Here is a 27,359-nt window from a genome sequence, read left to right on the forward strand (position 1 = left end):
AAACACCTACAGCAGCGAAAAAGGAACACGGCAATTTAATTCTGTGCGCTGACATTCCTGTCCAAACAAAACTCTTTGTGAGTGCATACAAACAAAGAAAAGTTTGCTTGTCAGTAGAAAGTATGGTTTTGTTTCTCAAGAAGAATAGCGGAGGGGATCAACAAAAAGAAAGGGTGCAGGAAAAAAAACAATATTTCAATCAAACATGAGTTTCCTCTGTGAAGAGCTGCCAGGCAGGAGAAATGGGGCTCATGCGTCACCGGTTCAATTCCACCTTAGAGGTGACAGGCCTGCCTGATGCTACACCCTTGGCTCCTCACTCACCTCAGCTAATAACACACACACACACATACAAGCACACACACAGGCACCAAACCAATGCAGACAACAAGAGCTAGTTAAAGTAAAAAAAAAAAAAAAAAAACAGAAGAAAAGGCAGCGGAGGCGAGGAGAAAGTGGGACGTTAGCGAAATAAAAGCAACCGGAATTGGGTGAAAGTAAAAAGTGAGGTAATACAGCGAGCACGTAAGCAATTTGGTACACGAGTGGGGAGCTTAAAGGGAACATAGACGGGAGAAGCAGTGGGTAAAGACCCAGCGCAGCTCAAAGCCTGCTCCACCCTCGCTCCTCTCCTCTCCCAAATGTTGACAGTACAAGTGCAAAAACAGGCTTTGAAGTGTGCTCTGCTGAAGGGGTGCCGTGTACCGTGCTTCGTGCTTCGTTTAACGGTGTTACCCACAAAGCATCCCGGGACCTGCTCCTTCCTCACCGTCTCTCATTCTCTCTCCCTCTCACAGTGAACCTTTTGATGATGCCAGTGTGGGCAGACAGACAGGGCAAAACCAAGGTGGGTGACGGTGAGCAAAGAAAGAAAAGGCAAATAGGCGAGTAAATAAATGAATTCAAAAAACAAAAAAAGCAAGGGAGCCACAGTTTAATGATACTACTTCTTCTTTTGCAGAGAGCAGAAAACTCGGTGGGTTTCATCTCATGTGACACCAAATGGAGCATAAGGGTTATTAAATGTTTCCAGGGAAACTCTATTGTGCACTGTTCAGACATCTGCAGATTGGAGGATTCAGCACTCGTGTCTGTTGTTGTTGTATTGAAAGAAAAGACATGCCAAGGTGACATAAGCAAGTAAGCAGAAACAAAAAATAAATCAGACTGAGAAAAGTTTTGCCTATTTGCTGCCGTGGCAAGTAACATACTGAATAGTGACTAATTGTCCACCCGCAGTGAAACGTTTAAATTTGTCACAGAAGTGGGGAAGGGCAAAGCAGAAGGAGAGAGAGACCTCTGGTAGATGTGAGTGATGGCATCTGGCAACGTTTCAACCTTTAACTATCCTGCCTCTGCCCTCTGTATGTCCAATGAGGGTTCATCCCCAACATAAATGTTGTCTAAAAATATTAACCTGACTCCCTGACGTTCATTATGCGCTAAATTGGAATTCATGCTTACTTTTGTATTGGGGATTTGATCCGGCTCCTTTACGCCGATCATAAAGGGCCACTTGGCATGCTAATTGCCTTGGCCCTTCTTGTGCACTCCCTGGCTCACATGGCTAATGGTGTCGTAAAACATACCAGTGCACTGACACCTCCCAAACGCCAGGTAGGGAATACTCAGTACTATGAAGGTGCTCAGTTTGGCCTCGTTTAAGAGGACATGAAAGATTCCCTGATAATGACCATAAAGATATCTTACGCTGGTAAAAGATCCAAACTAGATACAACAAACTGTTATCCAGAGAGGGACGGTGACTCTTTCACACACACACACACACACACACACACACACACACACACACACACACACACACACACACACACACACACACACCATGTCAGCCTTTAACATGACCAGCTCACAGAGGGAGATAATGATTTAAGTAAACTGTTCAGGTGGTAAAAAGGAATTGCCGCTGCCATGCACCACTGGGTATTCCGTTTTTAAAAGGTGTTTGGTGGATCTGTTAGGGGTCCAATGTCAGTGTTTTGTGGAGCTCCAGTTAACTGTACAACTGATGACAAATGAGTGTTGTTGCAAACTTTCTTTTATGTAATTGTATGCTATAAAAAGAAATGAAAAATTTGAAAACTATGAGAGTCCAGAAGCTCCCACAGTTGCTGTAGGTCTTTACAGCAATACCCGTGATGATGGACTGTGGCCTGCTGCGGCTGCCCTTTGTATATAAAGTCATTAGAACCTCATCAGTTCTGGCTGCACTGAAGCACCTCCAAATGATGCGGAACAGTACACTGAAACACCCCCCAACCCACCTCGCATGCACTACTGCTGGGAGAGCTTGTGTGTATGCGATTATGAATGTGTGTGAGGTCACACTGGGGCCCTGAAATAGCACTTCATTAGTCATCCAGGGTGTCAGACATAGTGGGCCCCTGCACCGATGCCAGTGGGTGCCATAGGCACGTGCCCGTGAGGGGACGCTCCATTTGCACCCCAGCACCTCTCTGTATCATCCGAAAGCCTCAAGGGCCTAATCCCCACAGACGGTTTTGACCCAGTAAGGCGAGGGCAGGCAATGAGGTGAACCCGCCACCGCAGGCAGCAACGGGATGCACGGCAGAGCAGAACGTTCTGGTCTGTTTTTAGCCAACAACCGCAGAGCAGGGAGTCTTCTCAGAAAATGTACCTTTATATTTAGTGGGAAAGTGATCAGGGCAGGTTTCAGTATTTAAATTTCACTGGCTTATTGACTGATTCTTATTGATACAATCAGTCAATTTTACCAGGACTTTCTGTCTTCCTTCCTCCTCGTGTTTCTCTTTCTCCATCTTCATCTTCCCCCATCGGTATCTATTTTTACCCCTCTCCCCGAGTCTTTCACCCTCATTGCTCTGTGAGCCTCCAAACTCTCAGTGAAACCTGGCAACAATTACCATTCCAACAGCTGCACCAATAACTGTTACAGTAGCACTTACAGTATTACTTATACAGTAGGCACAACTCCAGCAGCATGGGCACCAGACCAGAGCAGCATGTCTGCCCCCACCTTCCCTCGTCAGCAGGCCCTCATTAGGGGCCTTGTAAAGGCCTAGTACCTGCCGGGCCCGGGCCCCTTCACCGCTCCACTCGTCCAGGCTCCAGGTGCGTAAGGTGGCTACACTTCACCAGAGGGGACAGCTTGGGCTCATTTAAGTCGATGGCGACTTGCCCTGAGCCTGCTGCTGCACCAGGACCCTGTAAACTACAAAACTGTAAAACGGCACGGGGGCCGAAAAGGGGGAGAACACGGGGGGTTGGCCGGGGTGTGTAGGGGAGCAAGGATTATGACCCTGTAAAGATGAAAGAAGTTGCGGGCAACAAGCGATCAAAGAGGAAGTGTGTCAGCGCTGATGTGGCAGGGGATTGGTCGTATCAGAGGCCCCGGGTCGTTTAGCCTCAGCCTTCATCCGTGTGTGTCTTTGTGTTCATGTGTGTGTGTTGAACTCTGCTCAGCGGGGCTTAACGGCCACAGTGGACACCATTGGTGCTGGATAACACAGCTACTTTCACAGGCTGCTGCTTAATTGCAGTTTAAACTGCACTTTGTACCGGGTAGCACAGCATGTTACAGCTACCTTACACACACACACACACACACACACACATGCGCACACACAAAACCAAACCTTTACTTTACCCAGGGAAGCATCTGTATTTTTCAGCCACAAAGTTAATCTGATCTCACGGTTAATGTAGAAGCAAAACCGCATGGGGCTGGTTAACTGTTGGTTTACACTCTGTTCCAATTACTAGCATAGCTGGGAAACAACAGCTAACTGTAATTGTGTGTGAGTGTATGTGTATGGAGTCAATCAACCTAGTTATATACTGGGCACTAAACTCACTTAACCTTGTTATCTTACTACACAGTTCCAGCCATGTATGTGGAAATTGAATTAGACTGGGAAGCTATTAATAGGAAAACACTGAAACGGCTTCGAAATAATTAGATTAGATGTCTGCCTGGCTAAAACAATGGATAGTCAGTTCACCCAACATGAAAGAACAACAGAGAAGACCCAGAGGCTGAGAGGAGGAAGAAGAAAAAGAGACAGAGGAGATAAAGTAAAAAAGAGGAGCCCTCGCCCTTGCTCAAGCCTGAAACTGACAGATGTCATGTCAAAAAAAGATTCAAAAGATGAGATGAAAAATGGAAAGTTCACCCACCACTTGTACATCTGAGGGCACTCTGGACAGAAAGTCGAGCAGCTCGTTGTTATCAATGGTGTAAGGATCTCGCAGCTTCTTGGTGAATTTATTCACGCCTGTTGAGAGAAAAAACGGTGGAGAAGAGAGGTGGACATCTGGACATACTCTGAGCTGTAAAAGCCTTCATGGTTGCTTTTAAAATACTGTTTTTACATTTAACTTTGCATCATATAATGTAATATACAACATGACATTAGCTCACCCCAGGCCAACACAATGTATCGGAGAGGAATGAAATAGATGATGATGGTGGCCACTCCGAAGGCCACAATGGCTAGCCAGCTTAAGAAAGGCACAGTCCAGTTAAATGTGCTGCAAAGAGCGGAAAAAGGGGAGTGATGAAAATTAGGAGACCTGGCAAAGCTCAGTCCAGCTAAAGATGCTGAGAAATAATATAGCGAGGAGTCAGGAAATAAGTTCAGCCAAAGCTCTTACAGGTCAGCCTTGCAGGGTATAAAATGGGCTGTGACTTAATACAATCTACACTATTGAATCAGTAAAATACTATCAAGTTTACAGAATAGCAGGTCACTAATGTTTCACTTCATTATTTTCTGTAATTGAAGAACGTTCTTCTAACTTCGACTCCAAGTTTTAATGGATACAAAATTCCCTGTGTTTTCTTTACTTTCTGTGTATCCATAAGTGAAAATGCCGGTGTATGCAGGAGTGCACTGCAAATGAATGGCTTTTTATATGCGTGTGTATGCGGTAATGCAAGTTTAGTCCAGTACGTACATGATTCTGCTAAGAGGTCATGCCGGGTTAAGTGAGATGTGGTGGACATAAAGACAGACAGCCTTTGTGTTTGTGTTTCAGGGTTGGGTGTCATGCTGGCAGTGTTTCCTGAGAGCAGCACTGAGTTACACTCAGTTAGGCTGGCAAGGGGAAGCGGGCCAGCCTGGCATTGCGGAAAAACACTAGGCCGTGCGGAGCAGAGCAGAGTGGGCCGGGTGCCGAGGAGCGGGCTTACGACTCACTTCTTTATCCTCTCGCCATAGGAGGCCACTTCATCCAGTGCATTCTGCACGCTGATGCACACGTCCTGAATGGCATAAAGCTTGTTCATGAAGCCCTTTCTCTCCGAGTCCTGCAAGAGGACAGATAGAGATGTAGGCGAGGGAGGAAGAAAGCGAGGATGAGGGAGGAAGAGATGGAAAGAGACAGAGAAGAGACGAGAGGAGAGAGAAGACAGAGGCTGGGCACCGACATCTTTGGGAAAACAATACATTTTAAATAGCATCAAAGATTTGAAGTTGGGAGCCAAATCACCGGATATCCCGCATGAAGTGACGGAGTGCTTTTATTGCAGGCAGTAATAGAGATATAAAGTTGGCAGAACAAATCAAAATGTTTTCCTCCTTACAAATGCTCACACAGGAAAATTTGAATATGTGAATAGAGGGGCAGAATTAAACTGAAAGCCAAATGGATACATCAATCTTTGGGCTCTCTTTCTCTCCCTCTCTCTCTGCTGCTGCCAAGACAGCTAGGAAGGCCGGGCAGAGCCCTCTTTTGTTCTGCTGGCTGGCACACTGTGATGATGTCACCAGCCGTGACATCATTATCATCCTTATTAACGCTGTCACCCACCATGAAGAGCTCTTCCTTTTCAACTTTTGATGGTTGTGAACTTGAGAATATTGTCAGAGCGGAGGGGAAGAAACCACAAACCAGGCAGGCAATCTAAAAGTCTACAACCCCCCCGCCTCTCCTGCTGAAACAAAGTGAAGAATTTAAGAAGTCATGCAACAGTCAACGAGCTGCCTGCTGACTGACAGGCAGAGACAGGACGGGTTTGGACAGAACGAGGTGACAGAGAGTAATCAAAAGCCATTGGCTGAGTGAGGACATCAACACGCAGACTGGTTGTGGCTAGAAGTGATCGGTGGGCATGCTTGGGAGACAAAGGGGACGAAAAGACCTATTCATAGTATCCAGTTGAATTATTATGGGTGGTCAGTTTACAACATGGCAAGAGCAGAGGAATTTGAACAGATTGAAAGAGGAGAAGACTGTAATTATGGGATCATCCAGTACTTTACCACACCAGTGCCATAAACACCTGTGAAAGAGAAGGACTGAATTACAGATGAGAAAGTATTTGGTCAGTGTAAAGATAGTCAAAAAAGTGTGTTATACAGGTGTCTGAAGAACCAGTGGATTAACTGGAAAATTAACACAAAAAAAAAAGCTTCAAAAAGAAAAGTTTCCCAAAAGGAAGTAGATTATGGGATAGCCAAATTGTGGCTAACAAGTATTTTTTGCTTTATTTTGTGTTATTGGTGTTATTGATGAAGAGGGATGTACATTGCTGGATTAGAGAAGAAAAGGTCTGAATAATTATTGTCATTATACCCAAAGAAGACAGTAAAGCAGTCAAAAGACATGAAACCTACAGGACCTCAGAGGCCTTTACCACATAAAACTCTTTTACCCCCCCCCCCCTCCTCCACACACACACACACACACACACACACACACACACACACACACACCTCACCACAACCCTCCCACTGAGATCCAAACTGCCCCCAAACCCACCCTCTTCTTTTTTGCTCTCCGTCCAGGATCAGATAATGTGAAAAATGAACCATGGAGCAGTCGGGGAGACCACATGGCCTCCCCTGCAAAACCACACAAGACAAATAGATATAATTAGACAGCGTTTCTGGGTTATTTTTCTTCGCAAATATTTTACAAGACTCCCTTTCTTTCCTCCTCCCACTCTCCTCCTCTTCTCAGTCCTTTACTCGGAGTCCATCTGTTTTTCATTGCTCGCTCAAACAAATCTCAGTACGCAGTGTCTATTGTGCTGGGCTTGGTTAGGGCCGAGCTGAGCCGGGCTGGGCCGGGTCAGGACGTTTTTATTTTTGAGCCCAGACTCAGGGGAGTGTGTTTGAGGGCCACGGGAGTGGTGTGAGAGAGCGGGCGGGGGTGGAGACGAGAGGTCGGAGGTTGTTGGAGTATAAACCATTGCCACATGCCCTTCGGACTGCGGTCTGACTCCTATTTCCTGTCTTCAAACACGGCTTGGGGAGGCGGGAGGTAGCAATAACACAGAGGGCCACGGAGAACCTTGTTTTCCCAGCTTCCCTGCACACTGCGCACATATGGAGTCAGGCAACCTGTTCTTATAATGGAACCTAATATGCACACAAACACACACACCCTACAGCTATTAGATAAGGTTGATCTGCACACCTGGTCTTGCTGTGTGACTCTACAAACAAAACTATTTCCCGACACAGATTAGACGCTGAGGGCCCTTGACTTCTAAAATCAGTTTTTTTTATCTACCGAACAAGTTTGTTTTGGACTCTAATATCATGACTGATAAAGAATTGTTACATACAGGAAAACAAACAGGCAGGACATTCACACATCACATTCAAGATGAAAAGAATCTTTCTGTTGACTGAGATTTTTAACAAAATGGTGCACTACTTGCACAATGGAGGTGAGCTTTCTAAGACACACAGGTAAAGATTCTCAAGAGTCAATCTATTGCTAATAAAACTTAAATGAAGTTACTCAGTTTTATTTCTGTGGTCTTGTGAGAAATTTTTGTGCGTGTGTGTCACCCACTATTCACAAGGGATATGTAATGAGAAAATGGTTTTTCAGTCTTGACCAGCTCCTAGTCTCACTCAGGAGGAGGAGCCACGTCTTTACAGGAGACCTAGGGCCTGTATTTCCATCTGTCTTTTCCTGTGTCGGTCGGGGAAAACTAAATGGGTTTGTTTGGAGACCTGAAGGCAAGGCTAATAAAATGAAATCTGCTGGGCCTCTTGCTTTGACTTGGCTACGGATGCGAATCATGTTAATGCTCAAAGTATGCTACGAATCCCAGCACCTCTGACAACAGCGCTCTGATGGATGAGGCCGCATGGCTTGAATCGTTCAGGGAGATAGTGTAATAAGACTGCCTAATGCGTTTAGCATCAAGCATTTTAATAGACTGCAACTGTATGTTCATCTGCAGTGTGTTACGCTGACATGTTACAGTAACAGTCAGTTCAGTCTGTATACAACAATCTGTCAATGCAGTCAAATGACAGAATATTTATTCTTGATGGTTTTATCTACAGTACGAAAGGCCTGAATCTATGTACAATGATCTGTCAGGAGCACACGCCATATGTAGCTGCTTATTTATACAAAGGATGCAGAATGATTTCAACTAAGTTTGGAGCACTGACTTTAAAAGAAAACAAAATATATGCAAGGATAGCAAAACACTGAATGTAATTCAGTATCTTCACTTGAATATATATAGAATAGAATATGTAATAAGAGAGAATAATCAAATTCCAATTTTTTTTTTTTTAAATGTCAATGACCCTGCTAATGCAAAATATCATTAATGTGTTGTTGGAATGCATAGTCCAGTGAATCTATCTAATGATATACAGACAAGAGCTTTGACACACTTCAGTTATTAGTATTGTGTGCTGGTTCATCTCTCCTCCTGAAAATCATTTATTTTATACTGTAATCTGCTATAATATATATCAAAGGGTCGGGGACACTGAGACTGTGATGTGAGTTGAGAGTAAAATCATATTACTGTGTATCAAATTAAAATGGCATTAAGACAGTTTGTTTGCTTTGTAAATGAAACGTTTCGATGTTCAGAAGACACACTATGACATCAATTAACTCTCATCAGGTTGGCAGCAGAAACATTCAGTGGCTTGGTGTCCTTTGTTGGGTGAGAGTTGCATGTTTTAATTGCATGCATTTAAAGACAATAAATGCATCTTTTGTGGCTATGTCCAAAGTTTGCATCATTGTTTGGATGTTTGGAGTGTGATATGAGTCTCAGCCAAAGCAAGCTCCCATCAGTTTAGTGCAGGAAGGCTCGTTAAAGTGATGCGAGTTGTTTGCACACGTTAAGGAAAAATAACCCTCAGTGATACCAGAGAGAGCCCAGGGACACACTCTCTCACACACACATACGCAGAAACAGCCAAGTCAGGCTGACCACAATGCACTTGCTGGTAAATTGTGGTAAACAAATGTGGTAAACTCCTTGAAACACTTGATTAAATATTAAACAAAGGAAAGATGCACAATGCCTCTGTGTGCTCGACTGCTCCATTTCTATTTCACAGAGATACCATCATGGCAAAGTACGTCTATATGCAAAAGTGCAAAGTGAGCAGTTGTAAACTTTGCAAAGACAGTTTGTTCTTCACTGACCCAAGGCCTAGAGCTAAACAAAAGAGAGGTCACTGAGGACTTAGCCTATTAGGATGGACTCAAATATCTGTCCTATATCTACTGGGTGGAAAAGCAAGAGCCATTTGAGACTATTTTAACCTCCGATCATATTGTTCTCCCTGCTGGGTTACACCATAAAAATGATAAACCTAACAGTTATAATGTAGCAGCATATATATCCCATCACACCACGAAATGAGTCTGAACCACAAGTGGCTGCTGCTCACTGCTGCCGTGCTAAAATTGCACCTGTTTTTCTTTTGTTTTTCTTTTTTGCGTCTCTCACTCTGGCAGCACAGTAAAAATTGAAATGTCAAATAAAACGTGACAGGATGCTAATATGTGGCTCCCAGAGGGCATCTGAAAGCGTTCTTGTTGATTTTGTAACTGCAGAGAGAGTCGGTAACCCTCCCCTTTCCACCCCAGGAGAAAGGAAGAAAAAAAACATTGAAAAGTTGAAGAATGCTATAGGGGTGACAGAAATTCAATTTCCAAAGCCTGCACAAGAACTGGGGAAGACACAATAATACATAGTTCATAAGATTAGCACTTAAAACTAGATGTGTTGCCATCTCTACCTGAAGTCAAATATGAAAAAAAAAGAAAACAAAGATTTGTGTGTCCATAAACATGTTATTTGGCAAAAATAAATTATTTATATATTTTAAAACTGTGTTTACTGTTGCCATGACCACACAGGTTGCATAGTTTTAAGGAAGTGATAACTTTACTGCACAACACGGCTCAAGTCATCATTTTAACCCAAACCATTATCTTTCCCAAACCCTAATCAAGTGGTTTTGTGTCTATGTTTGTGTTTGTGGGCAGGAACTACACAATCTATATGGTTGTATGGGTTTGAAGACAACAGGAGATTGTTCATAATTTCCACTGCTGTATTGTTGTTAATCAGTATAATGAGTCAAGTTTGTATTTTAGTTTGATGAAGTAACTGCCTTGTAAAGTAATAAAGGGATTTCTTCGTAATTTCTCCCTTTCTACATTGGTATTTTATTTAAGCATAGTCAAAAAATAAAATTATTTCTTATGATGGACATTTTTTGGCAGCAAATCAAATGTGACGTGGAGCACTTTTTTAAAAAATCTCTAATGTTGGCCATTTAAATAGTTCAGCTGTAACACGCATGGTATATTGGTATCTATTCCAAGTATTACCCACTCCACTGGGGAGCGATGAGTCACAGATTTTACCAACAGGGAGTTAAGAGAAGTCCCTCAGGGGATAAAAAAAAAAAAAACCTCGGGGACCTGGTGGCCTAGAAGAACATCCTCCTTTCTGTCAGGAAATGACAACAGGAAAAGACAAAGACCCCATGATTGGCCTCAGATACCACCATGCAACCTGGCACCGCGCCAGCACCACATGAAAGAGGCAGATGTTTGCCCCTTTTTTTTTTCTTTAATAAATAATTTATCCCTTACAATAACTAATCCATGGGCGGATGCGGGGAATGCATCTATTTCCCTCCCTCCCTCTCTCGCTCTCTCTTTTTTTTTTCTTTTTTTTTTTTTTATCAAAACACATAAATATCTGTTTAACTAGGGTGTTGAGATGCACAGCACGTCCCTCCTGGCCCTCACCAAGCAGCTCACACACAGAAAGGCCATGTTAAAATGTGAAGGGGCATCCAACTCCAGTAGGCCCAAATTGATGAATGTGAGCAAAGAGTGTATAAGTTTATGTGTTTGTATGCTGTATACTTGTTTGATAATATCCTTGTATGCTAAGGGTTGCTCCCACAAAGCCAAAGTCAAACTCCAGTTAAGACTGTCAGCTGAAGGTGCACCAGGCACACACAATGCTCTCTAGTACTAATTAGTCTCTTCACCCAGTCAAGTCCCAAAGCGAGGATAAATATACACATATGTAAAAGAGAGGGATGGAGGAAAAGAGAGAAAAAGGGATTAAGAGGAAGAGTTGGTGATGGTGGTGACTTATTTTCAGTTTGACCTCTGCTTCCTATCCTAAAGAGGAAGGTTTCTGGTGTTATGAGTGTGCGTGTCTCTAATGTGTCTGGTTGGCAGGACGTTGTTTGCCACTGATCATCTTTAGCCATCTCCCCCTGGGGCCTCTCATCACCTCCACCACACCAACCACTCCATCAGGCTCAAGGTCAGGTGCGCACCCACCCACATACACACACACGCATAAATGACTGCCACCCCACAACTTCTGCTCTTGATCATTTGATCACCCCTTCGTCGCCTCCTGCCGCACGCCTCTCGACCCCCACCCACCCTGCACCCCCACCCAGCCTCACCTCTGCGCCCCTGCTCCTGCACTCTCCTTCCCCTGTCCTTCCCTGGATCCAGCCTGGCAGAGTGTGATGAATGGGACAACATTACTCTTGTCCTCTGTTGGCCTGGTTTAGCTGCTCCAGCCCATCTTCCCTCCCGTCTGTCTGTCAGTCCGTCTATCTGTTTGTCTGTCTTTGCCTCTCTGTCTGGGTTGCCTTAAAATCATCCATCTATCCAGGCACGGTCGTTGCAAATGAGCTTAGACTATAAATGTGCGTGTGGCATCGGTTCAAGCTACATTAAATAAATAAATCCTGAACTTGAATTTGTTGTGGCCATATCAAGATAAGGAAAAATAGGAGCTTTTACTTCTCTAGGTACGGTACAGAAATAAGGTACGCATCAGAAAGAAAAGGTTTTTTGTGAAGGCTTTTTTGATTTTGTAAGGTGTCAGTACTAGACAATAAATATACTTTTTTCATTAATTAAATCATATCTCACCCTTGTAGGGATTAAATTACATCCGATTCATCACCTCCGTCTATAAAATCTGCTAACTTTGGCATACCTTTTATTACATATTCATGCTTGGAGACGCGCAGCTGTAAAATCCACGGTCTTAAACTTTGTTTTGGAAGAAAAAAAAACAACAGAAAGAGAGTGCATTGCTATGAAGTGAAGAGATCACGTCTTCAAAAAAGTAAATAAAATATGCATCCTCTCTGTGCTCATTACAGATTTATGACTCTTGTTAAAAGAAAAGGTGGCGGCTGCCTTCTTACATGTCTGACTTTCAAATTCAGAAGACACTGCTGTCAAGTGTTGTGCTCCACATTCTGTCCAATGAGAGACCGGGAGGGCTCAGTGTGTGCCATCTTCAACATCCTATTCGGTGAGTCTGGGAGAGAGTTTCTTTGGGTGGATAAGAGCACACAAGAACTCCTCACCTACAGTGCACGGAGCGCTCGTCATAACCCTTTGATGCATAGTTCATCAATCAAAAAGTTCAGATGGTTCAGCCACTAGTGTGTATGTGATTCAGAACAATAACAGTTGCGGGAGGAGACATTGTTGCATTAGGCATAATGAGCGTTGGGATTTGTTCCAGCAATATGAGATAGTTTTGCTGTTTCTGTAGCAACTCACAAGCACATTCAAATCATCCCACCAACCACCACACGCACATGCACACAGTTATACACCAAAACTCATTTGAAAATGAGTTTGTTCTGTGCTTATTATCAGTGAGTTAGTGGTCATAAAGTGTGAAAGCAATCAGTATTTGTGACAGGAATGCAATTAGTACTTTTTAAAAATAAGTCTGATTCCCAAAAAACTATGTTTTGGCAAAAAAAAAAAAATCACACTGAACCACTCTATGAGAAGATTTCATTCCCTTATGGCCCCTGTTACTTCATAGGTTATATTGAAAAAAGGTACAAATAAAACTTGAGCGACTCCCTATGTCACCCTTCATTACCCCACAGCCAAAAGTCCCAGCAGCAGAACATAGTTAACACACCGTCACACCTCAATCTACAGCTGTCACCTCACAGTGTAACAGGTCTACAGTGCTACAGGGAAGTCACACAAAAAGACGGGAGCAGCCTTCCATGCTGGAGCTCACTTAGCTTCCACACCACGGCAGGCACAGGCAGAGCCCCTGCAGTGGGTTTGGGTTGGGGGCCGAACGTGCAGTGCATGGGTGTTATTTGAGACGCGGACAGGGGACATTTAGGGTACACACACCCCGACAGGACAGCAGACAGAAGCCGCCGGACAGACGATGAGCTAAATAGCAAACCAGGAGACAGCGACACACACCATCAGGAGTCAGTGGCAGAGCCACACACATGTCCACTTACCACCATCGCTCGTATCCACTCAAAGTGCCAGGAAGCCAACATATCCTCGAGGATATGGTTTTTATCACGGCTGTCCTCCCAGGGGCCTGGTTTAGGGTCCTTGTGGATAGATTACAGTGAGATTTTCTCTTTACAACCCACAGAAATTAAGGTGAAAGAGTTAGAAAATGTGGAAGTTTTAACACTGGGCTCTTACACATTTTATTTTTCTCACCAAATGTACTGCAGGGATTGATAACAGAAGCACTGCACTGTAAACAACCTTTTAGCCTTGCAATGCAGAGTGGGGTCTTTTTTCAGTACTCACCTTTGTTAAGACTTCAAAATAACTGCATTTGATAGACTGATGTAAAAACCATTGGAGGCCATTATTTCTTTGGGATCATTAGAATAATGCAAAGCTACATCTAGAGGTGCGCCCATGTGCCTAATCTCTATATAGATTGTGATGATTATACTATAACCTATAAGTATACTGTGGTGTTCAAAGCAACAAAAAAGATCCAAGAAAACCCAGAGAAAATTTCATTTAAATAGAAAAGGCCAGAGTTGAAGTGACGAGAGAATGGTGGAGACAGAGAATGAAGGCGCAATGAGAGGAAGCAAAAGACAAAGCAGGAGATGTGTATCTGGGGGGAATAGAGATAGTGACAGATGATCCACCTGATGTATGTGTATGACAAAGAGGGAAAACAAACAAACAATGCAGTGTATTTTGCATAGAGAGACAATATCCCTCCATGCCTCCTTCACCCTCCTTTTTGTTATCATTCCTCCCTCTATTAGCCAAACATGATTAAAATGCAGTTCCTACCAGCTTCTCTGCTGAACAACGAGGAGAAAAAAAAGACAGTGAGAAGGGAAGAAAAATGTAGCGGAAAAGTCAAAAGCATCTTTTACAGCGTGACGCTTTTCATCCTTCACAGGCGGCAAGAAGAAAAGAACACAGACGCTCAAACTTTTTTCTCTTCCCTCCTCTGTCTCTCTCTCCCATTCTCCTCAGCAGCTGAACCCCCCCGATACCTGAAGACAACCCCACTGCATCACAAGCTCAATAGCCTCCCTAGAACAATATTTCAGTCGCACTTTTTTTTACCAGAGCATTGATATAATTCCCAATGCTCTCTTTAGTCCAATTATATTATGCCATGTCACTATCTGAGCGATCGGCACAGTGCCGTGACTGGGACTGAGAGAGGAGTGTTGGGGCTTGGGAAGGTGCTGCAGAGCTCCATATGCTATCTGGAGATAAGTCTGAAAACTTGCACTGTTTTTTTTCACCAGATTCACACTGAGACAACGTGTGTGCCTTACTTAACTTTACACGGAGCAGAGAGCCACGGCACTTACTCAATGCTACAGGAGAGACAAAAACTGAGACAGAGATGGGGGGAGAAAGAAGACAATCGGGTAGATACAAAAAGGTTCATTGTTTCTTGTGAGTTCAAACCAACAGCTGAAAATGGCTGTGAGGCTTGTAAGATCGGGATATGTGTGCCTATACCATGCATTTGCCAGGAGTTATATGCTTGCCAGAGAATCGTTGATAATCACACGCATGTGCAGGACTGTGTGTGTGTGCTCACATGTACTGTATGTGCACGAGACACGCCTACAGGGAAAGCAGCAGAGGGTGAAATGTCTCTCAGTACTACTGAAGAGATGGATAAAGAGATACTGTGGTGTAGGAAGATGACTGTGTGGACTCATCAATATCACCTTCAAAATATATACTTGATGCCTGTATCCTGCAAGATGTAGAGAAATTGCAGAATGCAGATGTCCTAAATTCTATAACTACAATAAACTGCTGCCTCAATAGGTCAGAAATAACACTGAAAACAAAAAGCCAATAGGTTACTGTTTGACCCCCAAACTGAATGCATGAAGGAACAGGGTCCATTAAAAAAAAGAGACTAAAAATTCAAGTTTTTTTCGGTCAATGTGTTCATGCTAAAGAATAATGTCTGCTCTATATTTACTATCAGGAGAAATTTAGTGCGAACCAAGAGAGGAAAAATATTTTTTTGTAGGTACATGTGGTGCGATTGTGTCTCTCTCTGTGTGTGTGTGTGTGTGTGTGTGTGTGTGTGTGTGTGTGTGTGTGTGTGTGTGTGTGTGTGTGTGTGTGTGTGTGTGAGCGAGATATTGATAGATAGACACAGACGCAGAAAGAGAGAGGGAGTGCACCGAGCAGTAAGCCCGTGAGCAGGACATGATTGCAGTGTGTATCTTATCTGTGTCAGGTCCTCCTGAGGCTAGTGGAGCCTAGCTGAGCGGAGCACAAGCGCTTCAGTGACCAGTCAACCGTGTGAGGGTAATCTCCTCACTCCTTCAGTCTGTCTCTCTCTCATTCACTCTCTCTCTCTCCATTTTTCCAGTAAGCCCCCCCTTTGGGAGGCAGCTGAGCTGCGTGCACGCACACATACACGTGAGACGCTCACAGAAATGCACAAACACATTTACGCACACAAACACTCGCACCCATGAAGAGCCTGAAGGTGATCGTCTCATGCCGGCTCTGGACAGCGAGCCCACAGGTGAGAGGAAACATCACAGGCAACATTATACACTGAAGCCCCTGCAGCAAGCAGCCTGTAAATATTGGAATAAGTAACATGTTTTCTCACACTGGTTAAGTCTCGAGCTGTGTATGAAGATGCTAAAGCGGTCTTTAAAGGTACTACAGGAGACTTTTTTTTAAATAATGAGGACAGATTTAAAAGAATAGGCATGTATTTGCTTTGTGTTGGGCTTGATGGGTGATTGAAGTGACAGGAAGTCATAGATACTTGAAAATGAATACTTATCCATGTCATTTTAGAGACAGTTTTCAAGCCAGATATTTTGACATGTCATTGCAGAAAATCACAGGTGTAACTAATAACATGACATTGACATTGCTGCTTTCTGCTTTCAACCAGGACCAGAGTCTTTGATTTCAACTCTGTCTTCCATATTTTATGTCATGAAAAACTGGTCTTAGATTACAGTGAAGATAAAGATCTTTTTGTGAGGAATATATACAACACGTGTTACTTCCATGTGTACAATTTCAATAACTTTATGTCTTACATCTATGCATTGGATCCCTGATATACTTTGAAGGTGAATGGTAGAATCTGCAGCTTGCAACCATGTTTAAAATTAGTCTTAGTGAAAATGGAGGTTAAAAACTGGGGCACTATACTGCTACCATATGTAATGTGTGTAGGCATGTGTGTGTGTCTGTGTGTGTGCATGTAGACAATAGATATTGAGCAACATTCCTTGCTGAAAGTCAGCGCGCACACACAAACTCACAGTGTGAAAGAAGAGAGAAGCAGAAAAAAAATTAGTTAATGTCTCACATTGTTTCACCCTTCATGTGCCTGCCTGCTTGGCTTTAACAACTCAGCCGTCCCCATCAATTAGTCTGGATGCTGGACTTTCATTGAGATTAAGTGACTAATATCAGTACTTGCTCACAAGAAAGACACTTTTCACGTCGGCCCAACAATCTGTTAAGTCAAAACACATGTGGTGATCCAAGGCAAAAAGCCTGCAAGGGGTCCTCTATGCAATGAAAAACAGGTGCTCTACTTTTTGGCCATGTAATACCCCATTTAGCCTCTGGAGCAAAGGTTATCCAGCTAATAGCTGCCTTGTGGTGCACTGGGAAGAGCTATGCACATGGCCGGAGTAAACATCTGGGACGGATTGTACATACTTGCAACATATGCTTCAAGTTCAATTAAAATGAGGCCTTGGCACATTTATTAATCTTTTTTTCCTCTCGTCTGCCTCTCTCTTGCTCTCTCCCTCTCTCTCTTCTTCCTGCTCTCCCCTATAGGCCTGTGCCATAAAAGAGGCCTCCTTTGACCCGTCCTTCATACTTACTCATACGATCTGAAGCTGTAGCTCATATGCAAAGTAAAAGACCTCATATCCAATGTAAAAGACAAATTTGCTAAGCCTTGAAACTCCATTTGTTCTGCACTTAACCAGGTTAGAGGGAGAGCAAAGGGAGGAGAGTATGTGTCAGAATGAGGGGGAAAAAAAGAAGGTAGGGAAGGGAACAATTGAAAGAAGGGTAGAAGGAGAGTGGGAGGGAAAAGAAATGTAGGTGAAGAAAAAAGAAAAATGCCCCCCTTTCAACTTCCCTACAGCTCAAATGAAATGCTAACAGTTGAGGGGAGCAATAGATCAAAATGTATGAAGCCAGAGTTGGTAAATTGTAGCCTTTGTGGCAGCAGTGCTATCCAGCATCCCAGCCCTGTGTGAACAGAGAGCAAGGCCTTCTTATTTTGAATAATCAGTTTGGCACCAAATCTGACGGAGGCCGCACAAGCTGCTTCTGCACCTCATTTCAATATGAAAGTCCAAAATGTATTTCATATAATCTGCAGCTTTTCAAATGTCTGTATTTTTTTTTTCCCTGAGAGGCGGTAGGAAAAGCAATGAAAGAGGACAGACGTAAAGAAGGGGTAAAAAAGGTTCAAGGTTGGCCGGTGCATATCTTCAGTCATTGCCCCCCCTGTACATTTCAGCCTTGGAACTTCACAGCCATGAAACTTTTCTTCTGCATCACTGTGGGAGAGGATGTAATGCTCACATATCTTTACGTGCTCATCGCCCAACGGGCTGCCTGGCTGACTGATTGCTTGACTGGCTGCCTTACTAGTGGGATGACTGTCTGACCATCTGCACACCAAAAAAAAGAATCTGCTTTTTAACCCTTTTTTTGCAGGCGTGCACTCACAAACCTTATTAAAATGGGAGGACATATCGAAGTTGCATAATTCAGCATACAGTGTACTCAAGCAATATCAGATGTCACATATCAAATTGCTTTTGGTCAAAGTCCTTTATAATTACCATTCCAAACAGCTAGAATTTTCCTCTAAAAAGATTGCCAAACCAGACCATGCAAATTACCACATCTGAGCCTACTAACCTTTATATTGCTAGAGTGCGGCTGTGAGGCATCAAGTGTCAGCTCAAGTAATTTCAGTCTTGTTCATGCTTTTCACAGTAAAACACTTCACTCAAGTTATAATGTTGTCCTTGTTTTACACTGTTTGAGACTCATCAGACTGCAGTATCAAACAGAAAATTGCTTTCATTTCAAAAGTGACTCACAAGAAAAAAACCAAAAGACAACACAGTGGGTGGATAAAGAGCTGTGCCATTTCAATTACCACTCCCAAGTGGAACATTGACAAGGTACTGTATCCTATCCAGTGGCATTTGTTTCAGTAGCTGTTCCTACAGTGTAAACGAGCGGAGGCAGTAAAGCAGCCACCTGTTGTTACCTGATAGTGTCTGGACAAGCCCAGATGCTGTTTTACTGGGACATAAAGGAGCAGTGAATGGACCTAAATAGCTAACTAAGCACTTTATATGGGCGCATGTTCTCAGGAAGAAGGGCTGAAGCACAATGTTAGTAAATTCAGCACAGAAAGGAAATACTAGAGTAGTGCATCAAAATGCACTACAAGACCAAAACAAGGCAAACCACAGAGGAAAGGAGAGAAATGTACTATGTATACACCTACAGAGAAAACTTTTCAAAAGGTTAAAAGGTTGTGCAATCTGTGAACATGTGTTTGTGCCTCCGGCAGTGAGAATAGCTGAGCAGGGGAGGAGATGGGAGGGGAAGATGGAGTCATTTCGTTAGTCTGTTTGTGTTTCCGGTCTATGAAGCAGTGTCAACTCCTCCTGAGGCAGAGTGTGTGTGTGTGTGTGTGTGTGTGTGTGTGTGTGTGTGTGTGTGTGTGTGTGTGTGTGTGTGTGTGTGTGTGTGTGTGTGTGTGTGTGTGTATGCGCGCGTCTGAGTGCATCCCTGACACAAGACATAATTACCTTGTCATCTTTGTCAAAATCTTCATCCTCATCCTCCAGCAGGTCCTCCACCGCTTGCTGACAGTTCCAACAGAGGGAGAAGAAAAACGAGAAGGAGAAATCAAAATGTTTATGCAACAGCTATAGTGCAGATAAACATTAGATAACACAGGGTTAACATCATCAGAACAGCCAAAGAGGCATATTAAAGCTGATTGGTTATGCTTATGTCTGGCAAGAGTTTGTTAATGAGTATGGGAAGCATGCAGATAGCACAACTATTGGATTTGAGAGTGCTAATATGTCATAAGCTTCAGGATGGTTCTGAATTAGAATTTAATTTTAGAAACCCTCTGTTGTTCAAATAATGTTGACACTTCTGGAAATGTAAGCAATACTCTGGCTTTGAATTTCAACGGGCAGAAGATTAAAGTCTATTCATCCACTCAAATCGCATTGCACAAAAGCATTCAAATCTTATACCATTCATAGGGACAAGACAGCTTCTAACTCCTCTTCTTCTGATTCTGCTTGGTCTCTTCTGACCTCCTTAACCTTTGCACTTGTGTCTCACCTCTACCTGCAGTTCCCAAACATCTACCCATCTATCGTTTCACATTCTCTCACGGAGTGATGCTCCATGAGAGAAGAAAAGAAGAACGCCTGAAGCACAGAGATTAAGTCACAAAGAACAGCAACTATTTGCTTCAGTGGTCCACGACCGATGAAACTGGAGCTGGTGTAAGTCTGAAGCCCAGAGACACCATGAGACATCATGTACAACACGAAGAAAAATGACATCCTGTGCAACACGTGTGTACACATTCAGAGCAACAAACACAAAGGCACAGATGGACACATTTTCCGTACAGCTGTGGTGCATGCAGGTGGTAGATTTTCCTATTCATTAATAGATTTTTTTTTTTTGACACACACATTAAGAGACATTGAACTTGAAATTCTAAGTTTAGTTTAGTTTAATATTATTCGATTTTTATTTGTATATAATGTGCATTTTCAATTTTTTTTTATATTTAAAATTTTTTACTAGCACAATTTTTTATTCTGTCATTTTTATTGCTTTTCCCTGTACCTGTATATGCTGCTGTAGCGAAAAAAAATGTCCCCTTGCGGGATTAATAAAGTACTTATCTATCTATCTATCTATCTATCTATCTATCTATCTATCTATCTATCTATCTATCTATCTATCTATCTATCTATCTGTCGATCTAAAAATGGCTTCATAGAAAATGCAGTACCTTACATCCCGATCCCGATCCATATGTGAAAGCAAGCCGATACATAAACGTATTGTATTATAAGAAAAACCCTGAACCAACAAGAGCAGCTTGGTCTGCTGTGTTTAATTATACAGCTACAATACTTGACTGTGTCTTTGTGAACATTCCCAAATTCAAATATGTAGTCTGATGCCACCAAAGTGAAGAGCAGAGGTTACTGCTGCATCTTATCCAGCCTCTCTGTGCCAGTCACACGTCAACCTCAACGTTTATCTACTCTCATTGTTGCATGGTGTTACCGGCTCCACCCCCCACCCCCCATCACTCCCCCACCACCACCACCACCACACACAAAAAAAACTTCACCCAGCTCCAACATCCCCACAACCCCCCTAACCACCTCCAGAACAGCTCAAACTAGTTTGGAGAAATCCAAAAATCATTACTTAACAAGACAATAGCTTTTGTCCTTTTTGTTTTTCATTGGAATAAGGGGGGGAAACTATGTGGCTGCTGACATAAGCCTCTTATGTAAATGATGCTTCCCACACAAAGAGGAGTTCAGAACAGCAGAGTTGAGAGGGTAGAATCAATAGTGCGTGTGCGTTTGTGTGTGTGTTCTATCAATAGCTCAGAATCACTAGGGCAAAGTGTTGTGCATGTATGGATGAAACTCCTCATTTTAACTGTATAGCAACTGGTTTCCCGGTTCACTGAGACTCCATCACTGTCTAGACAAATAAGCTTGACTGTTCACATTTGATCTCTTTATTGATACAGAACACATTCAGCACTCAACTAAACAAATACCAGAGCCAAGGCAAAAGATGAAGATGTGATACTGTAGAAATGAAAGCCTTCTGGCATCTCTCAACAAATTAACTATATCTGTTTATAAAGTCATCATGGTTCCTCCCAAATCCTTTCACCCATGCCAAAGCACAAGTATAATGGAATCCTCCACACAGAGGCTTTACTAGGGCATGCCTGGCACATGCTCCAAACTTTAAACAAAGGAATGAGCATGAGCGAGCTGGAGAAGCATGACCTAGAGAGACAGAGAGAATGATAGAGTCGTTTGTCTCCCCGTGCTCTCCCCTCTGCTCTCTCCCTTCTATCGCCTCTGGTTACAGAGAGAAGTCATGTTTCCTGCAATGAGACACAGTGTAAAATTAATAAATAAAAAGACATGGAACATGTCATCTGCCCTGAAGATTGCCACGGCTAAATGCGTTCACTGGAGCTACTGTCTCAGTAAGGGAGGATATAAATTACTTCAGTGCAGTCGATGAATTCCAAACATCTTTCTTTTGCTCTCTGTATCCATATACCTCTCCCTGTATTTGTCTCATTCTTTCCTTTTTCTAAGACCTGTTTGGTGTATGATATCATTTGTCTGCTTATCCCCCCATTATCATGTTGTTTGAATTACTATCATTACAGCACGGCAGCATCAAAGCCTTGCTGTCGACAGGATCGCGTAGGGCTCGCGTTGCCTGCAGAGCTACTCCAGTCAATTCAATATCTACTGAGGTGGGGATTAACATATTCAGACCTATTCAAATGACACAGGAATGATGCAGGCTACTCTTACAGATTACACTGTGCCCCATAAATACATACATAGATGGTAATAATATAAAATGCACACAAAGAATGCAAGTGAGCACAATGACATTGAGAGTTCAAACAGCTCTGAAAGTATGAAGGCATCTGTTTGGCCTTGGCTTAAACCTAAAAAGATTGATTTGCAAGAATTATATTTATGTTGCATTCACATCCCATCACATGGGATTTTTATTCTTTGACTGTGCTTCTCATCAAGCTACAATACCATATTGTGAAGGAGGAATTGCTATGCATTGAAGGCAAGTGTAAAAACAATTGTGAATCATCTTTTTACTCTGAACAAAAATACCTTCTCCTCCGTACTCAAAGTTTTGATGATGTGTGTAAATGATTTCATCTTTAAGGAGACTGCAGTCAAAACAATAGAGAAGCCCAACCAAATTGTGGAGGTGGTGTAGTATCCGCTTGTTTTGGTGTCAAGAATTATTCAATACATCCTTCAGGTTTTTTGCTTTGGTGATTCATACTTGATGGCTTAAAATCTGGAACTCTTTTGTATGCTTGGAAACTTGATGTTAGCACTAATTTCAATTCATCCTGACATGGCAAGATCTTTGTTGGTTTGCACCAGCTGGGGCACACAGTGCTAGCTAAAAATCTACCTGGGCTGAAATTGAAAATAAATCTGCTAAGAAAGAGGAATCTCAAGTAGACAAAAAGTTCAAAGGGTGTTGGGATCTTACTTTTACAAATAATGATTACATATACAAATAAAATTGTATTAGAGAGATTAGGATGTTATTGAAGATTAGAAAAGTTTTTCAAGAACGGTCTATCAGGTAGACCAAAAATCCACAAGAAGCTTCTTGAACACCATCAACAGGGCAACAGCACCCCTAGTGTGTTCCCTAGTGTAGGGTCACAAGGGATTATCACTGTGCTCTTCTGATGCCAGATACATGGCTCTGTAGTGTTATGGTGAGTGTGATAGTAAATGTGATTATAAGCCCTTTAATTTAAATCATTGTAGAATTTATAACTGTGAAGTAGCTAGAGTATAGTATCGTAAATTTAAAATTGGCCAATCTTGATTTATGTTCAGTTGTATCCTCCTTACTCCCCAGACTTAAATAAAGTTAACTCTTGTCTTACAGTGATGGAGGGTTAGATAGATAGATAGATAGATAGATAGATAGATAGATAGATAGATAGATAGATAGATAGATAGATAGATAGATAGATAGATAGATAATAGATAGATAGATACTTTATTAATCCCTCAGAGGGACATTTTTACGTTTCAGCAGCATGTACAGGGCAAAAATATTGAATATAATTAAAACAAATCCACATTCTATACAATAAAATAAAATAGAATAATATTAAATAAACTAAACTCAACAACAGTGCAATGAATTAGCAGTATGGTCGCACCTAAAGGAATGTACTGAGAAAGTGAAAAGAGCTCAAACAAGTTGTTAACTGAGGATAAAACCAGTTTAGAGCTGTGGAAAGAATATACCAAAGAAATATTAACCAACTAGATATACTCATCTGTAGTTGAACAACTACACTATATGGGCACATGGAATTCAAGAGATTTCAAACACAACTTGACAGGGCAGGAAAAAAAACTGTACTTTTGAGTGGATGGATTTCATGGAAGCAAAATTGAATAGAACCCGTCTGGATCAATGAGAGAAGTGCGCACACACACACTCCACAGAGGGAAGGTAAAATTCTACAACCTGAACTAGTAGCCACATTATTTTCACCCTTCCTCTGAAATACCTCTCAATTCGCCCCTCTCTCTCCCTGGCCGGACTGAGTTCCACAATTTCCCCTCCTCACCTTCCCAATGACAGCCGCAGGGGGAATTGACGCCAAGGCAGAGATCCCGGAGAACATGAAGATATACTTTTTCCTTCTTTTTTTCTCCCATTCCTCTACCCCTCCCTTCCTCCGTCCTCCTGCTGCTTTCCCTCTTTGATACGTGAGGGGGTTTTAACCTCTCCAGCTGCTGAGGTTTGGCCGAGTGGCTGGCTGGGGGATCTCAAGGCCCTACTTGGTATGCACTGTCCGTGAGTGTATGTGGTTGCGTGTGTATGTGTGTGCATATTGCCAACACCACAGTTTCTGCCGAGTGGGGGAGAGCTGTGTGTCTGATAAGGCTGAGCCTGGCTGACCCATGCGGGCCCTTCACAAGCTGTCAGAGCCGTGGCCCTCAGAGGGGGGCCCTTCCATCTGCACTGCCCAAACCAGGACTCACCCAGCAGGGGGCCAGATAGGGGTGAGGCTCGGGTGCTGCCGCAGCTGGAGGCTGGTGGTGGGGGTGAGAAGGCCAGCTCCATACTCATAAAAGCAACACCAAATCTGTGAGCATTGGAAAAAGCTTGAGTTTCGGTAGTACTGCGACATGGCTAACTCATGTACATCGCTCATCGCTTGCTTGCTGACATAAATCAGCCAGTTTGTTTAGTCGGAGATTAAGCAGCTATTCAAAGTCATAGTTTTGAAGGCTCCACTAGCATTGTTGAGAGTAAGTAAATACATTGATACAATGCATGCCTTTCTCAGTCTAATAGTACTGTCTTGTCGTATTCAGTTGAGCAAAAGAGTGTTAGAGCTGGTAACATACATGATGTTCAGTCTATTGCACACAAATACAGACATGGGCAGACTTAAGCTCAAGGTTTAAACTCAAAAACTCAAAAACAGCTACAGTGGGTGTACTGTATAGACAAAACAACAACAACAACAACAACAAGCACTGAGGCAGACACCCTGAACTGCTGACGTTGTTAGCAAAGAGCACAGACAGTTACAAAGGTTCAGTGTGATGAAGGGAGTGAGACAAATATGAGGAGGGGGGGAGACAACATGATGAAAAGGGAGGCTGGGAGGATTCTGCAGTGGCATCCCTGATGCTCCCGATGCTCCCGTCCCGCTTCAAACTATGCCCGTTGCCTGTCTTTGTGCCTGCCAGCCTGCCATCCTATCTGCCAGTTTAGCAGAGACAGAGAGGCAGCGAGAGGCAGCGAGAGGAGCAGAGATGAGCGTGGTGATGCCGGGGCGACACGGGGGAAATCAGCGGGGCACAGGCGCTCCCAGTTAAAAGTGACATGACCTTTTGATTTTGTCACCTGTCACCAACTGCCATGTCTGACTCCGCACTGAGGAGCGCCTGCCATCCACCGCTGCTTTCCTGTGCCTCCGTCTCTGTGAATGCCTCTCTGTCTTTTTCTGTCTTCTGCTCCCACTCCATCTCCCTTTCTCATTCTCCGTGTCTTTCCAGAGTTGCGGTTCTATGGGGAAAAGTGAAGGTGTGACTGTCTGGAGGAGTTGAGGTATAATAGGCAGCGTTTCCTCCTTTTCTTCCAGCTTCTCCTAATATTTACTCTTCTCTACCTGTGTTGTGCATGGCTCTTAATGAGGGCAGATGTCAAGGCACAGTGTGTTTAAAGAAGCAGAAAAGTTTTTTGAGATGCAAAATTAGGAAGAAAATAGAATAGATAAAAATGGCAATGAGGTCTTGTTCTTGAAATGATGCAATGTTCAAATAAAATCACACAATATTACTGTGGTAGAAATAAGCTAGATTCTGTTTACACTAATGAACAATACACCACTGTCACACTGTGCACTTCAGTCAGGAAAGTAAAGATGAAACTACTAGTAGTAGAACTACATGAATTAAAAAAAATATATAAAATGAGGAAAATAAGAACAGCATAGTGAATTATTCTATTTTAATGGCCAACAAAGCTCTTTCAGGGAGATTAAACTCTATATTTGTTTTTTATGGAAATGCTGTTTTACTCAGGATATACAGTGGGTTCAAAGAAGTCAGCTCTCTTGCCACTGGAGGCATGTCTGTAAGTGTGAAGTATCTTCAGGCCATTAAGGTCTTCTCTTCCGTAATGGGTTGGCGGATCCATTGGGTGAATCAATGAAATGGTCTGAAGCATGGGATAAAGAGGATGGTCCTCCAGTGTGACGAGGCCTAATTGCCCGTCATCCTGTGGTAGAAGGAGACATCACCATGTTCCGTATGTACCCTCTACAACAGCCAGCACTGAAATTAACACCTTTATAACATCTGGTAAGGGATTTTCTGGGCCAAGAGAATGGCAAGGAAGGATTTCTACTGGGATGTATCCTTGCTTGTTAATCTCAGCGCCCATCATATACACTCGTGCAAAGAGGCACAGCAGTGTATAGAACATGCAAATATGAAAAGAGATGCGCCTGCGTGCGTGAGCAGAGCTGCCTTTCCTCTAGTTGGCCAAGCCCAGCCTACCGGCAGCTTCTTTTGCAGCAGGCTTTGGATGGATCTAAGCTCTAAAATGTTGCAGGTTTCCAAACAAGAGAGAGATGTAAAGAAGAGAGTCATGTCATTAAAATGCTCCTCCACCTCCCAAAAACAGGGGACTTTACAATAATAAAGAAAGACAAGATGAGTCTTCCTTGATTATATATTACCCGCTTTGAATGACAAAATAAAAGCAGTATCATCCTACGCTTAGATTCACAAGCATAAAAGGTCCTCTTGTTTGTTTGTTTCAGTGAGCATGTTACAGCATGACATACAGGTCAGCTAACAGTGCTGAAGAGTCAGCATTCACGGGTCAGAGTGCTACATGATAAGAGAGGAGGTCGGGGACCTTGCTGGTGCAGTGCCTCCTTTAATCGCTGTTCTAAGGACGCTCTGACTGCTTAGCAGGTACTGGTCAAGGTTGGGGCTAGGGTAAGGAGCGCTGATCCGGGATCTGTTTGCAAAGCAGCATGTAACCACACAACAGTCAGTGACCCTGAGTGGTGAATTACAGCGTGTAGAGAACACTGTTTGTTTTTTTGCTATAGACAGGGCTATGGACTGTGGTTGCGGTGTAAACTCCAGAGAAGGGTCCGCAGATTGAACCGATCAGATGAAGCAAGGCTAGTTCATTAGGAAGTCTGTACTCAAGTGAATGCTTTCGTTTTTCTCTCATTCCTTCTCTCTCTCTCTCTCCCCCCCTCACTCTTTCTCTCCCCTTCAGAGTGAGTTCAGCAGAGATTCCTTTGGCATTACCCTCACCCCAGACTGCTGGAAAACCACAGCGCTCCGGATGCTGACCCTTGCTCGGCTCAGCACAATGCTTTAATTTGGTGT

The 27,359-nt window shown here is 43.0% G+C and overlaps 1 protein-coding gene across 10 annotated transcripts in view; it reads right to left on the bottom strand.

The window, feature by feature from the left end:
- mctp1a (multiple C2 domains, transmembrane 1a) overlaps positions 1 to 27,359 on the bottom strand; it is a 128,800-nt gene that overhangs the window by 7,139 nt on the left and 94,302 nt on the right. For 7 of the 10 annotated variants that reach the window (XM_069138978.1, XM_069138981.1, XM_069138979.1 and 4 more), the window contains 5 exons: positions 19,416 to 19,472; positions 13,572 to 13,670; positions 5,202 to 5,311; positions 4,424 to 4,533; positions 4,180 to 4,277 (listed from right to left, as the gene is read on the bottom strand). In XM_069138978.1, coding sequence (XP_068995079.1) covers positions 4,180 to 4,277; positions 4,424 to 4,533; positions 5,202 to 5,311; positions 13,572 to 13,670; positions 19,416 to 19,472 — 474 coding nt within the window. The remainder of the gene's footprint in view (positions 1 to 4,179; positions 4,278 to 4,423; positions 4,534 to 5,201; positions 5,312 to 13,571; positions 13,671 to 19,415; positions 19,473 to 27,359) is intronic. The other 3 variants (XM_069138984.1, XM_069138983.1, XM_069138982.1) reach the window with 1 other exon arrangement.

This window comes from Embiotoca jacksoni, unplaced genomic scaffold (assembly GCF_022577435.1).
Source record: "Embiotoca jacksoni isolate LCO1_2020_lvr unplaced genomic scaffold, fEmbJac1.0.p SCAF_8, whole genome shotgun sequence".
Lineage (NCBI taxonomy): Eukaryota > Metazoa > Chordata > Actinopteri > Embiotocidae > Embiotoca > Embiotoca jacksoni.